Source organism: Primulina tabacum, chromosome 1 (assembly GCF_025594145.1).
Source record: "Primulina tabacum isolate GXHZ01 chromosome 1, ASM2559414v2, whole genome shotgun sequence".
In the NCBI taxonomy this organism is placed as follows: Eukaryota; Viridiplantae; Streptophyta; class Magnoliopsida; order Lamiales; family Gesneriaceae; genus Primulina; species Primulina tabacum.
Window position 1 is genome coordinate 851629 of NC_134550.1, and position 14637 is coordinate 866265.

Consider the following 14637-nt stretch of genomic DNA (forward strand, 5'->3'; position numbering starts at 1 on the left):
GTCGTATTTTGTGATACGGATATTTTATTTGGGTCATCCAAGAAAAATTATTACTTTTTACGCTAAGAGTATTATTTTTTATTGTGAATATCCGTAGGATTGACCCGTCTCACAGATAAAGATTCGTGAGACCGTCTCACGAGAGACTTACTCGAAAACCTACTACTGTGAAGGGTCAGCTTTTTTAAGCATTGGTTCTGTGTCATGTCTACATGGCTAGGGGTGAGCATTCAGTCGGTTCGGTTATCGACCGAACCGAATTAACCATAACCGAACCGAACCGAAATATTTAGCCATAACCGAACCGACCGAATTAATTTTCATAACCGATAAAAATCGAACCGAATTAAAATCGGTGACCGAATTAACCGATTAGTTTTAAAAAAATTGTGATTTAACTTTAATTATATATGAAATTTTTTTTTAAACACTACAATCTATACAAATGCATAAAAACATAAAATCACACACATCACAAATGTATAAGTTTTTTTTAACACAATTAATACATATTATATCGATTTTAAAATTATAAAATTAAAAAATAAAAAAATTGATAAATAATAAAAATTTATTAAATAATAATATTTATTATATCAGTTAATTCGGTTAACCGATTTCAAAACTTTGAAAAACCATAACCGCACCAAATTAATCGATATAACCGAATTTTTTTAATCTGAAAATCGAATTTTCGAAATAACCGAACCAAATTTCTGAATTGACTCGATTTAATCGGTTAATTAAGTTTAACAGAAATCTTGCTCAAGCCATTAATTAGCCACCAACTGACTAGTATTTACGTTCGTTCTGCGCGTTCACTCCCTCATTTCGACTCTTTAGCGAAGCTTTCGAGAGGTGAACTCGAGTCTTCTCCTCTCCTTTTCTTTCATGTCATTTTCTCATTTTTTTTTCCTCTTTCGTTCAGTAAGTAAACCTAGATCCGTATTAATTTCCATTATTACGTTCGCTTAAGATGTTTGAAAGGTGAAATTGTTTGTCGTGCGTGTATGAGTTCCCTCATTTGCGATCTATTTGTTGCGTCTCGCTATGTATGGTCTGATTCGTATTGTTTTTATTCGATCTGAGTGTCTGTCCGTATTTCAGCTAGATCTGTACAATTAAGCCATTTATTTGAATTGTGGACGCCATACACGTTCCATACACGTTGGTTTCTGGCTTGAATCACATATCAGATGACCAATTTCGGGACGTGTTTCCTAATCTATGATTGTTATTATTAGAGTTTCGTGAATTAATCTGTTAGACGATCTTGGAGGCTATGCTTTGATTCTGTTTGAATTTGTATATGCTTTTTTGGATAGCTGGTTTTGTATGTAGTTATTGCTGTTTCGAAACTCTTTTAAGCTCATTTAGCTCCTCAAGATTTACTGATAAACGCTTGATTTGCAATGGCAATGGTTCTGCTTTAATTCTTATGTAAAGTTATCAATTGTTTTATTGGAGACGAGTGTGAATCACTTGTGTGATAATAACTGTGTTTGCTAAAACACTCCATGGTTCTGGTTGTGTTCCAGATTGTCTTTTTCGGTTGTTGTTAAATTTTCTTACTTGTCTGGAAGGAATAATTTTCATTTTTAGTGATCAGTGGGATAGGGTCGTTTGATGGTCCAGCTTGACTGAATAGCATCTTATTCACCAACTGTGCAGAGTGATAAGTTTGCCGCCCGACAAAGATGGGACTTACATTCACCAAGCTGTTCACCAGGCTCTTTGCTAAGAAAGAGATGCGAATTCTGATGGTGGGTCTTGATGCTGCTGGTAAGACCACCATATTGTACAAGCTCAAGCTCGGGGAAATAGTTACTACAATCCCAACCATTGGTGAGTCCTTTTGGCCGGTTTTGGAAGTAGTACTCTGATTTCAACTCTATTTGTGTCTCTATGTATTTGCAGCTCGCACTAAACTGTATATTTTATTCTTGTGGTTCATTGTCTGTCGTCATGGGATTTTATTTGCTTTATGGTGATTCGTAGTATTTATGTTGTTACCTGACCTATTTTTCTTTTCATCTTTCAAGAAAGATGCCTCCTTGGTAGCACAGTTGTCTCTATGACTATTTCTTTGTACAGTTTCAAATGCATCTTCTTTTTATCCGTGATTAAATTGTCTTATGAGTAATTATCTGGTGGGTCAAGGAATTATGGTCTATAACATAACTTAGATTCATTGAGCATTATTTATTTTATCTTGTGCAAAAGATAGTGCACCGGTTTCTGAAAGTTTTTATTTTAATTTAATCATCATCAACTTCCTGGATTGTTACTGATTCTGAGTTTCTTGCTTCAAGGATTTAATGTTGAGACAGTGGAATACAAAAACATTAGCTTCACTGTTTGGGATGTTGGTGGTCAGGACAAGGTAAGCTTCTTCTTATGTTGCAAATAAGAAATTGCTGTAAACTATGTTCTGTAAATGTGTTGAGCTTTCCCCTTTTTTGGGAGTCTTGTAAATAGTGTTTTTAAAATACTAGTGGCATATGGGACTTTGGATGCTCCTCAGTTTGAAAATAAATTTTTTTTGGGACCTATATCCAGGAAGTTTTTTCATCTAGTTTTTATCTCCAAATTGGTCAGTGTTTGTCTATTTGTTTGATATTCTTTATTGTTCTCTTTTAAAGGCAGTGTGATGCCATTGGTTGTATACATATTTAATCATCTCTAGACAACTATTAATTTATGCATGTCTTAACTGGTTAACTCTATCTTTTCTTTCAGATTCGTCCTTTGTGGAGGCACTACTTCCAAAATACTCAGGGTCTTATCTTTGTGGTTGATAGCAATGACAGGGATCGAGTTGTCGAAGCAAGGGATGAACTGCATAGGATGTTGAATGAGGTCTGTCACCTCTCCTTATATTATATTCTTGATTTTATTGTTGCTGTCAATTAGCCTATGGAAGCCTTTCTAGTTTCGATAATTCGTTTTTATCGACAAATGTTGTTTTCTTCATCGTATGGCTAGTGCTGCTTTACGAATTATATGATCACCGTTCATGTTCTGAAGATGATGGCGGTTTTTGCTCTTCTATTTTCTTCTGAAACTGCATTAATGATTTATCCACAGACGCTCTATAGCTTTTGATGAATTTGTATTTTTGTTTCTAATGTATATTATTGGTTATTTTTGTTGTGTCAGGATGAGTTGAGAGATGCTGTCTTGCTGGTATTTGCAAATAAGCAAGATCTTCCCAATGCAATGAATGCCGCAGAGATCACTGATAAGCTGGGTCTGCATTCTCTCCGTCAACGCCATTGGTAGGCAGTAGGCTTGTCTTACAAGTTTATTTGTCATCAGTAATCAATACTTCCGTTCCATGACTTTGCGCATTAAAAATTTCCTCAAGTTCAAGTGAAATTACTAGCAGCACGTAACCAAAATGCAGAGAGTATTGTTGGCCTTATTTATTTGCAGAAACTGAGAATTTTTCTTGTATTCCTTTTATATATTGTCACCAATTTGATGTTTTATACTAAATGAGATATATCTCCTGACAGGTATATTCAGAGCACATGTGCAACCTCTGGTGAGGGTCTATATGAAGGACTTGATTGGCTTTCTAGCAACATTGCTAGCAAGGTATTTTTTGCACAAACTTTTTTGCTCCAAAAGACTATTATGAGTTAGAGATTATACCTTATCAGTTGCAAAATTTATCTGTAATTAGAGATGCCCTTGCACCGCACCCTCCCGTCTTTTGTCCCAGGGTTCTTGTGCTTCTGAACTTATCTGCAAAATTAAATGACTTTCAGGTCTCATTGCTTCAATAACTAACTGCCGCCTTGGTTTTTATTTTCGTCTACAATTCTCTATTTTTGCAGGCTTAACGTGAAGGGTTTTATGTTGATGGTTGATTTGATTTGATTCATAAACTGGCGTATGGGCATTTTGCGGACTTGGCAACATTAGAGAAACATCTTTATAATGTTTGTCTTCAGTTTATTGTAGTGATGTGATTCTGTTGATTTGCTATTTTTATGCTGTGCTATTCCTCCAATAGACTTTTTGGCGTGGACTGTAAAAGCTTTTGATCCATTTAACTCCTTCTTAACTGTCATTCAATTGATATTTGATATTTTTTGTGATCGTGATTCGTCCATTCTTTCTGCTGGAAAATGGTGATTAGCTTTGTTCTCCTTATTTTTATCCAATTAAGCTTGCCAAGGAAATAATTTCAAATTTATGTTAATATGTTTTATTTATCTACACGTGGGGGGAGGAACTGAAATAATAACTTGGGAGGAACATAGTATGACACCATAAAGTTTACTTTTTGCCGTACCGGTTTTCTAACCGCGACCGTAATTATACACTTTATTTTGAAACATAACATCCGATACTTTCAAATTAGACTCAATTTATAAACTTTACCACAATTAGATTGGATTTGAAATTCATTTCAATCTTGTTTATCTAAGTAAATCAATGAAATAAAATCAATTGATTGGAATTCCATTATCTGAAATTATCTATCCAAACATAATTTTGACATATTGAATGTGGACGAATAGATATTTGATACTTCACCAAGAACAAGATATATATTGTGCACACATGGTTACAACTTATATTTATTAACACCCACCACCTCATCAAAAATCGTAGGGTCCACATGTCACATACACATTACATTAACACATCTATTCTCCCACATTCATTTTAACATTCACACTCATTATTTGTAGGTCTCGCTATCCACTCATTCATCTTATTCTTACTTTAAATTAAATATATTCAATTTCAAATTTTTTAAGAAATTTGAATTATTATTATTTTATATTAATAATAATATGTTTTTATATATTTAGTACGTAAAATAATTTAATTTTATGAGTGTCATTTATTTAAAATTAAATATTTATTATAAACCTAAAATTAAATGGTACAACGTATAATAATAAATAACACTTGCATAAAAATAAAAGAAAATAAATTAAACTTAAGAGAAGATGCAAAATAATAATTGATCGGAGAGTTACATTAACGAAAATGAAAATTACAATGATTGAAAATTATTATAAATGAAAATTACAATAATAGAAAATTACAATAACTTAAAATTCTATATTACATCTCCCCCTAATCTCTAGACATAGACGTTCGTGGATGATAAGTTGCTCATATGTCATTTGCGAAGTATCCTTCGAAAGGATTGAAGCGATAAACCTTTTTTTGGATGGTATTGTGCCAGTGCGATCGTATGACACTTGCACTTCTATTGGGTGTACCTGCGGGACGATTGTCATTGTAGTAGCTTGCAACACGTCCCCAGAAAGCTTCCGCTTTTTATCATTGCCGACGATTGGGTCATCGTTGATAGTGACAAACGATCTCGCTAAGACCTCGTCTTCAACCTTTCTCCAGGTTGAGCATTTTTTTCTACCCTCAGCGCCAGAATCCACATTCTCCAAATTTACTACTTCAATTGGGGATTCATGGTCGGAAAATTGAGTCTCTGGGACGAAAGTCGGAGTGGCCGGTTCATTTTCCGTCGGAGAAATAAATGGCATACTGGTTGCATGTGGATTAGATGGATAGTTTGGTGGAAATGGATTATATGGATAGTTTGGTGGATATGAATTATAAGGATAGTTTGGTGGATATGGATTATGTGGATAATTTGGTGGATATGGAAAATATGGATATTTTGGTGGAATTTCCGAATGTTGGGAAGAAGTATTTTCTTCCAGCTTTTTTGGATAACTCACGAAATTTCTAAAAAACCCTCGGTAATTTTCGTCCATTTCGGAACAAAGTAGGATTTAAGAAATTTTTAAAAAAAGAATTGTAGATAATGAAAATAGAAGAGAAAAGATTTTTGGAGTGAAGAATAATATGTTTTGATGTTTGAAATAGTGTAGTATGTGAATATTTATAGATGAATATATTATTTTTTTATTAAACTAGCCGTAAATTAGCCGTTAAAACAATTTTTAATTTTATAAATAAAAACAACCGTTAGTTTTTAATTTAACATTTTTTTTAATTTATTTTAATTTTCGATTTTTTTTAAAAAAATACAAATTTGAAATTTAAACCAATACATTAAATAACATAAAATAAGAAAATTTCATAACGTGTGTGGGGTCCGCGTTTAGCGACGGTTTGTGAAAATCGGTCTCAAATAGCGACGGTTTTTCACAAACCGTTGCTAACGACCCAAATTTTTTTTTAAAAAAAAAACTGACACAGTGGCGTTCAATTGTTTGAACGCCCCACACCCTCTCTCATAACGCCACTCACATCGAAGAGTGGGTGCCCTTAAATCAAGATATTTTCCGATCCATTTATGGTCATTAGTTCAATTAAAACAATGTATTATTAACTGCTTATAGCTCGACAAATTTGACAACCCTCTATTTCACCAGCGTGATACAGCTCTTTCTTACCAAATTACTAAATTGTCTTAAAAAAAACCCTTTTGTCAATTTTTGTGAAATCAATTATTAATTAATACATACGTATGCTCTGATGTCAGCTAATTTGGCAAAGGAAATAACATTACAAAACTCGTCTTTCTTCCAGCAAAACTTTAAGGATGGAGCTGGGCTGTTTATATCTAAGTAAGTTAGGTAGCTGAGTTGACACTCATATCTATTCAATAGTCTTGCACAACATTGGATATGCATGCAATAGATTAATATCGTAAATTTATATTTTTTTTGTTGTTTCATGCAGGCGGTCGAAAATCGTGAAGCATCTCCCTGGAAGAACAGACAACGAGATCAAGAACTACAGGAGAACTCGTATCCAAAAGCATATCAAGCAGACCGAGGCATTCGCAGGGCCGAATCCGGATCACGGAATCGATCAAGCAAGCACGAGCCAAATGTCCGGTTGCTGCCCTACGGATCATGCAGTTGAGTGAGTCGTACTCTCCTCCGTCGTTTCGCCCAAATGTGGACATATTCCACCAAGTCCCTTTTCCAACTGCAACTACTGTATCGAACGATAACATGTGGAGCATGGAGGATCTCTGGTCCGTGCAGTTACTTAATGGAGACTAATTATTAAATCCAAATAATAGTAATTGGTTCATAAATTATTATAATATTTTATTTAAAATTAAACCAGCTCCCCAAGCCTAGTATATTGTTTTTAATTTATAATTAGTTGTTATAAATATATAATAATAGTATTGTTCTCTTGAATTTCTAACTAGTGATTGATCAAGTAATTATTGTAATATAATGAAAATGATGACGGGTGAATGTAAATTAGATTTTCTAAGCGACATGATCTTCTTATGGTAATTAATTATGATATTTCTGTTGATTAATTTGATGGCTTCTGAAAACTCTAGTTTCTCTAATGTACGTTAGCATCGTTTCGTGTGGAAGATGTGATTCAACATCTTTACGTCGTATCATATTTGAGTCAAATTTTATCATAGTTTGAGTTAAAAGGTGGCTATATTATATTTATATTTCAATTTATCATATCATATCTTGTCATCTTATCTCACGAGTCATACGATACCAATATATTTAATTATTAATATGTTAATTTGCATCGTAATTTGTTGATCCTAATGGGATATCTTTTCATATATTATATCTTTGTATAGTTGACAAAGAGAGAGGGGGTTTCGGATAATAGATGGGGGAAACAAATACCGAACTGAACCATGAAAAAATAGGCACGTGTAAAGGTCGAAAAAATGGGCACGTGTAAAGGTCGTACACAGATATGGTAAAATTCAATCTTGGCTTTACATATAGGCAGGGGCGGAGGCAGGGGTATTTATACCGGATTTTAGTTCTGGTGGCTCAATTTTTTTTAAAAAAAATTTATATGTAAATTTTGTATAATTTTGGAATAATATGATATCAGCTTGGGCAGATCAATTTAAAATATTAAAAGATTCTAGAGTTTAAAATTCTAGTACGAACAGATCTATGTTTCTGGCTCCGCCACGGCATACGGGACAGCTTGATCTTGCGAATATGAAAATTTGACTTGTGCCAACTCTCCATGCACGTGGCAAGCTTCCTTCAACATTAGAAGCACGTGAGTTAAAAGCAAATTTGTGCTGCTTTCTTTCGTGTAATTTTTGTGCTATGAAAGATAGTTGACTAAAATTAAATTTTGATTACCTCAAATATCAAAATTATAAATAGACAAATAAAAGACCAAAATATAATATTCTTTTAAATATTTCAGTTTGTCACTAATGGACAAACGATTCCCAATATTTTTTGAAACAAAAATTGTGACAAAAATATAAATGTAAATTATTCAAAATATTAATTTTCCTAACAAATATCACAATCTATTGATTCTAAATTATCTTTTTTCTCATTTTAATACTACTCGTGCTTTATTTAAAGGTCATCTCACATATTATTTCGTAAATATATCTTTAATTATTAATATCATTATTTATTTAAATTTTATATTTTATGCTAAAAATATATTTTTATTAAATATAATATAATATCCAATCGGATCTTACTCGGTCCAATTGATAAGTAGGCAAGCTTTTGTAACTGGGCTTCGTTGGAGCCCATTGGACTTAAAAATGCCTCACTCTAGACCTATTGTACCTATTCCATTAAAAAAATTATACACCGAAATATATATATATATATATATATGTGTGCGCGCACGCGCGCGCGCAAATGAAGTTACTATGCCACATTTACGTTATACAGATGATGAAAAAATCGTTAAGGAATTTTGTCAACGTAGCTTTATTCCAAATGGACATAGGGTATCTGCATAAATCACATGGGGACATGTAGACAAGGACGATTTTTTTTTTTTTTTTTTTACCACAGAGAGTTTTTGTTAAAAATTTAAATAATAATAATAATAATAAAATATTTCATTTTTGTTAATGTCAATTAAATATTGCATAAAATATATACTTGGCAGGTTGGATACAAAAATATAAGAGTTTAAAACAACACGAAATTTGTACTATCAAGTACAATATAAAAATTTATGTCAAAAATTTGTGGGCAGGTTGGATACAAAAATATAAGAGTTTAAAACAACACGAAATTTGTACTATCAAGTACAATATAAAAATTTATGTCAAAAATTTGTGTGAGACAGTCTCATAGGTCATATTTTGTGAGAAACAGATATTTTATTTGAGTCATCCATGAAAAATATTATTTTTTATGCTAATAGTATTACTTTTTATTGTGAATATCGGTAGAGTTGATCTATCAACCACTCGAGTGACAACTCCGCACGATCCTAATTCACCTTCATTGCTTTCTTGTTGATCTATAATGAGTACTGAAGTACAGTACATGTAAGCAAGTTTTGTAAGAATCTAACTGAATATATGATAAATTAAGTATAAATTATGATTATTACAAGCCCATTAATCTATCATTTATTAATCTATACATACATACATACATACATACACACACATATATATATATATATATATATGTAGGGGTGGTCACGGGTCGGGTTTTCGGGTTCGGATATCCGAAATTTCGGGTACCCGACAAGTCGAGTAGTAAATTTTACTACCCGACACCAACCCGATAATTTCGGGTACCCGAATCGGGTATTTTCTGTCGGGTACCCGAAAAAAAAAAAGTTAATTTTTTTAAAAATTTATTTTGCAAAAAATTTATATATTTTCACATTTCACAAAAAAACATGTCATTATATCGAGTTATGGTTAGTAAATAAAAAAAAACATGTATTTTTCACATTTCACAAAATATCATGTCATTATATCATTTTATGATTAATCATTTGTCATTATATACTAGCCACAAAAAATACATGTATTTTTTAAATGAATAAACATATAGGCCCAATATTTTTTTTTAAATTTTCGGGTACCCGATACCTGATCGGGTATCGGTGAAATACCCGAATCCGAACCCGAAAATTATTTTCGGGTATCGGGTACCCGACGAACCCGATTTTCGATCGGGTCGGATCGGGTACCCGATACCCGAAACTAAGCGCCCACCCCTATATATATGTATGTAAATACGTGTATGTATTAAGGGCGGCCTGTATCAACTCAATTTAGAAGTTTGATTCAATTTAATCAGTCATTAGGTTTAGTGTTGAAGATTATAAATATAATCAATTCGGTGGCTATTATTTTCTTTAAAAAAAAGGACCAACTAATTACCAACCTACTGAAGTTTTAGGAATTAGCTTTAGCATTATTTAATTTTTAATAAATTTTTAAAAATTGGTATATTTAATATCTCTCATAAAAAATTTAATTTATTTTTATAATTATTTTACTTAATGGATAAATTGAATTTTTTTTATTAATACAATATAAATTTACTACTACTTATTTTGAAAAATTGGTTCTTTCGAATTTTTAGATATAGTTGTAGGACCAAACGCTCGCCGTCTTACCAAAATATATATTATTTGATGATAAATGTGCAACTCAAATATTTTAAATTGTATAATAATTCAAATACTATGTACAGTGTGTTTGGTTTTTTATGAAAACATCAATCCTTTTATTTTGGTGAAAATTTTGGATTTATTCAATTTGTATTAATTATGTCTGTTCCGTAATCAAATTGATTCATTTAATTTTCAAACCTATAAAGAAGCATGCGCTGGGAATATGGGAGGTCCACGAAATGAGTGGAGTAGCAAATTTCATTTTATGTTATTTTTTTATTTGAGAAGACAAAATCTATATATATTATCAAAATAATTATACGCACAATCTCAATTTTTCTTAGGTTTCAAAACTAATTTGTTTTACGTACGTAACCACATATAAAATTTTACATAAAAACGTCTTAAAAGGTTTATTATATTATTTAGGAAAAAATGCAAAGTCGTTCATTTATATTTGTCTCTTTAGATTATAATTACTTCAATGTATAGAAGACTAAAATTATAAAATAGATCACGAAATTACGAATAAAAAATCGAAAAATACGAGACTAAAACTCAATTTGAAGAAACCAAATTTCTCTATTATTTAAGTGGTTAAAATTTCGAAGCTTGGAAAAAAGAGACAAGATCAAGCATAAGTTGAAGTTGAATATATATATATGAATCAGAAGCTTCCTCTCAAAGGTTTTATGCATTCTCAAATCAAATAATTATTATTATAATCATAATATATAAACGTCATAGATGAGCTGTAATCAGTCTTGGCTGCCTTTTATTAATGACTCTTAATTAGTAACTACCCTTCTAGATTAATTTTTTTTTTTAAGTTTACGCTTAATTTTCTTGTGCAGCAAAAAACAACACTGCACTTCGATTAAATTCGGTACAAAATTAATTAATTAATGCTGATATATCCTGTTTAACTGTGATGTAATCTGTGCCCAACTTTTGTTTTAAATTGATTGATTGACTAAGAATCATCCATAAAATCTATATTTTTTCCTGGGAAATTTCTGACAAACACTGGGAACTTGTAATAACTGATAACTAATGTTAGGTAGGAATTAAAATAATAATAATAATAATAACAATAATAATATATAATATAAAGTATTATTTTATTTATGCTTTGGTGATTCCTATATGTTCCTAACACGAAACCCGAGTATAAAAGCTTCCCCATCTTCCATCCATGGGTTTTTTTTTAAAAATAATTTAATTTAAAAATTTTTTCAAAAATAATTAAAAAAAAACATTTTCAAAACTAATGCAATCCGCGCTTACGGCAAGCACGAACGATGGTCCATGTAAGCAACAGATTATTTTAACGACGGAATTTATATCAAAACCGTCGCTAATTTCCGACGGTTTATAAAACCGTCGCTAATTTAGCGACAGTTTATAAACCGTCGCTATAATGTAAACTGTCGCTCATTTAACCGTCGCCAAATGCGTATAAAACCATCGCTAAATGCGCATAATTTTATAAGAGAAATTGCGAGCTGCGAAAAGCCATTTTTGTTGTAGTGAAGACAAAGAAAAAAACATACAAGAAATTCATCAAGAAATAGGGATGTTCATCGATCAGTTTTTTTCTCTATCTTCACTAGGCACTAGGGGTGTTCATCAGGTCGGTTCGGTTCGACTTTTATTTCGGTTTTCGGTTTTAAAAATATATAATCCGATATCCGAACCATTTTCTTCAGTTCGGTTCTATTTTCTACCAAAATGGTTCGGTTATTTCGGTAGATTAATTCGATTTTGATATAAACTAATTATTTAGGAAAAAGTGCAAAGTCGGTCAAATAAACAATTATGAAGAACAATCAAGAAGATGCATACCTGTGCCCAAGCTTCAACTGCTATACGGCTGAAAAGTTGGCAGAAATCGCTGTAAAAGTCGCCATGGAGGATGAAGAAAACGATGAAGATGGGGCCTTTCATGAGTTTACTTTTGTACTCCGAGATGAAGAGGTTGTGGCCTACGATGGCCAAATCAGGTCCATCTTCCCCGTCTTCAACCGAGATCTTGTTTCATCTCATTCTGCCGAAGCGGAGAGTCTCGGAATTCCTGTGACCAACGTTCGATCAGATCGGAACCACCTATCGTCGTCTTCGTCGTCGGAAGGCGATGATTTGGAGACCGTTCCCCCGGGGACGTACTGCATTTGGAGGCCATGTCCGGTCTTGTGTAAGAAGAGCAAGTCGACTGGATCGAAGCCGAGGAGCTGGAAGTTCTCCGACCTGATGCGGCGGAGCAACAGCGACGGGAAGGACAATTATGTGTTTTTGACTCCCAAGCACCGTAGTACTCATGATCAAAAGCCTCAGAAGTTTATCGAAGCTTCGAAAATCCAAAAGGTTACAGGAACAAAGTCCATCTCCGGTGGAACAGAGCGATGAATGCAGAGAAGAGGAAGAAATCGTATCTGCCGTACAGGCAAGACCTTGTAGGGTTCTTTGCCAATGTCAGCGGTTTTAGCAGGAGTTTCCCGCACTTCTAGAAGTTTTTTTAATTTTCATTTTTTAAAAAATTTAATTTTCTACTCACGTAAAATTGATAATTAATTGATGTAAAATTCTAGTTTGGTTGTCTTTTCATATTTTTGAGAAAAAAAGAGGATATTTTTTATAATCTAACCAAATTACCCAGCCTTTGGATTATATAACATGGATAAAAATTATAACATACATAATATAATACAATTATTATGTGAGCTCCATATAATATGAATTAGTAATTAAGTATACATATTGTGTAACGTGTAATATATATTTATCATAGTATATAAGTTGGTATTAATTTTAATTATTTAAAAATTTACTATCAATAGGGGGTGTGTATTTTTTTTAAAGTAAAAACAAAATATAGATGATTATTATTTTTAAATATAATATATACATTAAAATAATAAAAAAAGGAGGAGACTGATGTGCTTACTATATATAAATGAATTAATCTCCATCAATATAATATAATTTATACAGGTAATCATGAGCATACATTGTGTGCATATGAATTAATATTTTTTTTTACATTATTATTTGTTATTCAGTAGTTTTATATGAAAAAGTAGATATTAAATTAAATAATTGAGGGATAAACAGTGTCAATATTTTTTGCTAACTAGTTAGAATAGTTATTTAAATACGATAACATGTTATTGATTTTAGAATTTATGGTATTTACATTTTAAATGATATAATCATTTTTTGAACATAATAAGATATTATGAGGGGTTTTTCACATTTTTTTATTTATTATAATGTACAATAAAATTTAATAATAATAAAGATAATTATCACTTACAGGTAAAAATGTATATTATAATAAATAATCCCGCGATTACATATTTTAAAAACCCATTATTTTGAGACCGATGACGACCGTACACATGAGTTACATGTACATAATATATATAATATATAAAAATTATGTAAATATAATGGTAAAACCTAAACAATTATTTATGTGGAAAAATTGATATTCGAATTCAAATTTTATTTACATGAAAATTTGAAAAATAGGATAACATGTTATTAGAAAAATAAATTTTACTAAGAAATTTCACATTTTACATTTATTTAATTAATGTTTTAGTAATTAAATGAAAATATTAGAAATAAAAAAAACAAACAAAATAGGAGAAGATGGTCATTAGAGTGGAAAAAATAATATTAAATACGAAAATTGAATTATATATTTGGGATATACAAAAAAATAGTATAAATATAAAATAAGTAGGGATTGTAGTAATTTTATAAATAATATCAGCTTAGTCTTTGAGATATATCCAGGTTTAAAGATAGACAATTGATGATAGGATTCGAAGTCCTTGTCTCATCCATTTCCTTGGCTCGAGTTTTAGAATAATTGAAGCAAAAGATAATTATGTTATTCATATCTATCCATATATTTTTCATGATTTTATACATTTTTTCATCTCATAGTATGAGACAAACGTATGAAAAAGAATTATTCATTTAATAAAGAGTATGTATCTTGTGAGATAATATCACAAATATGTTAGCCAAGATCGAGGAGATCGGATCACAAAAATTAATTTCTTGTGATTTCGATCAACTCTTCTTCACAGGATCGATTGTTCTACGTATTTTAACACGAATCAATTAGTTACAACACACAGAAAATAGATATTACCTTTGAAGCGTGTTTCCGATCTTTCTCTGCACTAGATCTACGCTCCAAATCTCCAAGCCTTCTCCGGTGTTCTCTCAAACTCTTAATGTAGGATTGTG

General features: G+C 31.5%; 2 protein-coding genes and 1 long non-coding RNA gene across 5 annotated transcripts; all 3 read left to right on the forward strand.

Moving 5' to 3' along the window:
• The first annotated feature begins 769 nt into the window (after positions 1 to 769).
• LOC142543186 (ADP-ribosylation factor 1-like) lies at positions 770 to 4106 on the forward strand. Of its 3 annotated transcripts, none has more exons than XM_075650397.1 (7): positions 770 to 858; positions 1672 to 1845; positions 2313 to 2383; positions 2740 to 2859; positions 3160 to 3278; positions 3519 to 3600; positions 3843 to 4106. In XM_075650397.1, exons 2-7 carry the CDS (start codon positions 1698 to 1700, stop codon positions 3846 to 3848), a joined length of 546 nt encoding a protein of 181 aa, XP_075506512.1. In that variant the 5' UTR covers positions 770 to 858; positions 1672 to 1697; the 3' UTR covers positions 3849 to 4106. The 3 variants fall into 3 exon arrangements, with proteins under 3 accessions (XP_075506512.1, XP_075506596.1, XP_075506434.1); XM_075650481.1 differs by lacking the exon at positions 770 to 858 and adding an exon at positions 909 to 927; XM_075650319.1 differs by lacking the exon at positions 770 to 858 and having other exon boundaries at positions 1603 to 1845.
• A 2419-nt stretch (positions 4107 to 6525) lies between these two features.
• Positions 6526 to 7166, forward strand: LOC142515287 (uncharacterized). Its single transcript, XR_012811145.1, has 2 exons — positions 6526 to 6584; positions 6700 to 7166. It is a non-coding gene; the product is annotated as an uncharacterized LOC142515287 (long non-coding RNA).
• Positions 7167 to 12192: 5026 nt separating this feature from the next.
• Positions 12193 to 12780, forward strand: LOC142541789 (uncharacterized). The gene has a single exon (XM_075651402.1). The coding sequence runs from the start codon at positions 12193 to 12195 to the stop codon at positions 12778 to 12780; it is 588 nt and encodes a 195-aa protein (XP_075507517.1).
• Positions 12781 to 14637: the final 1857 nt, after the last annotated feature.

Excerpts from the sequence above, each read along its gene's own strand:
- LOC142543186 (XM_075650397.1), top strand. The coding sequence starts at position 1,698 with ATGGGACTTACATTCACCAAGCTGTTCACCAGGCTCTTTGCTAAGAAA. Across the intron at positions 1,846-2,312 it reads TACTACAATCCCAACCATTG|GATTTAATGTTGAGACAGTG; the intron begins GTGAGTCCTTTT and ends TCTTGCTTCAAG. Across the intron at positions 2,384-2,739 it reads ATGTTGGTGGTCAGGACAAG|ATTCGTCCTTTGTGGAGGCA; the intron begins GTAAGCTTCTTC and ends CTTTTCTTTCAG.
- LOC142541789 (XM_075651402.1), top strand. The coding sequence starts at position 12,193 with ATGAAGAACAATCAAGAAGATGCATACCTGTGCCCAAGCTTCAACTGC.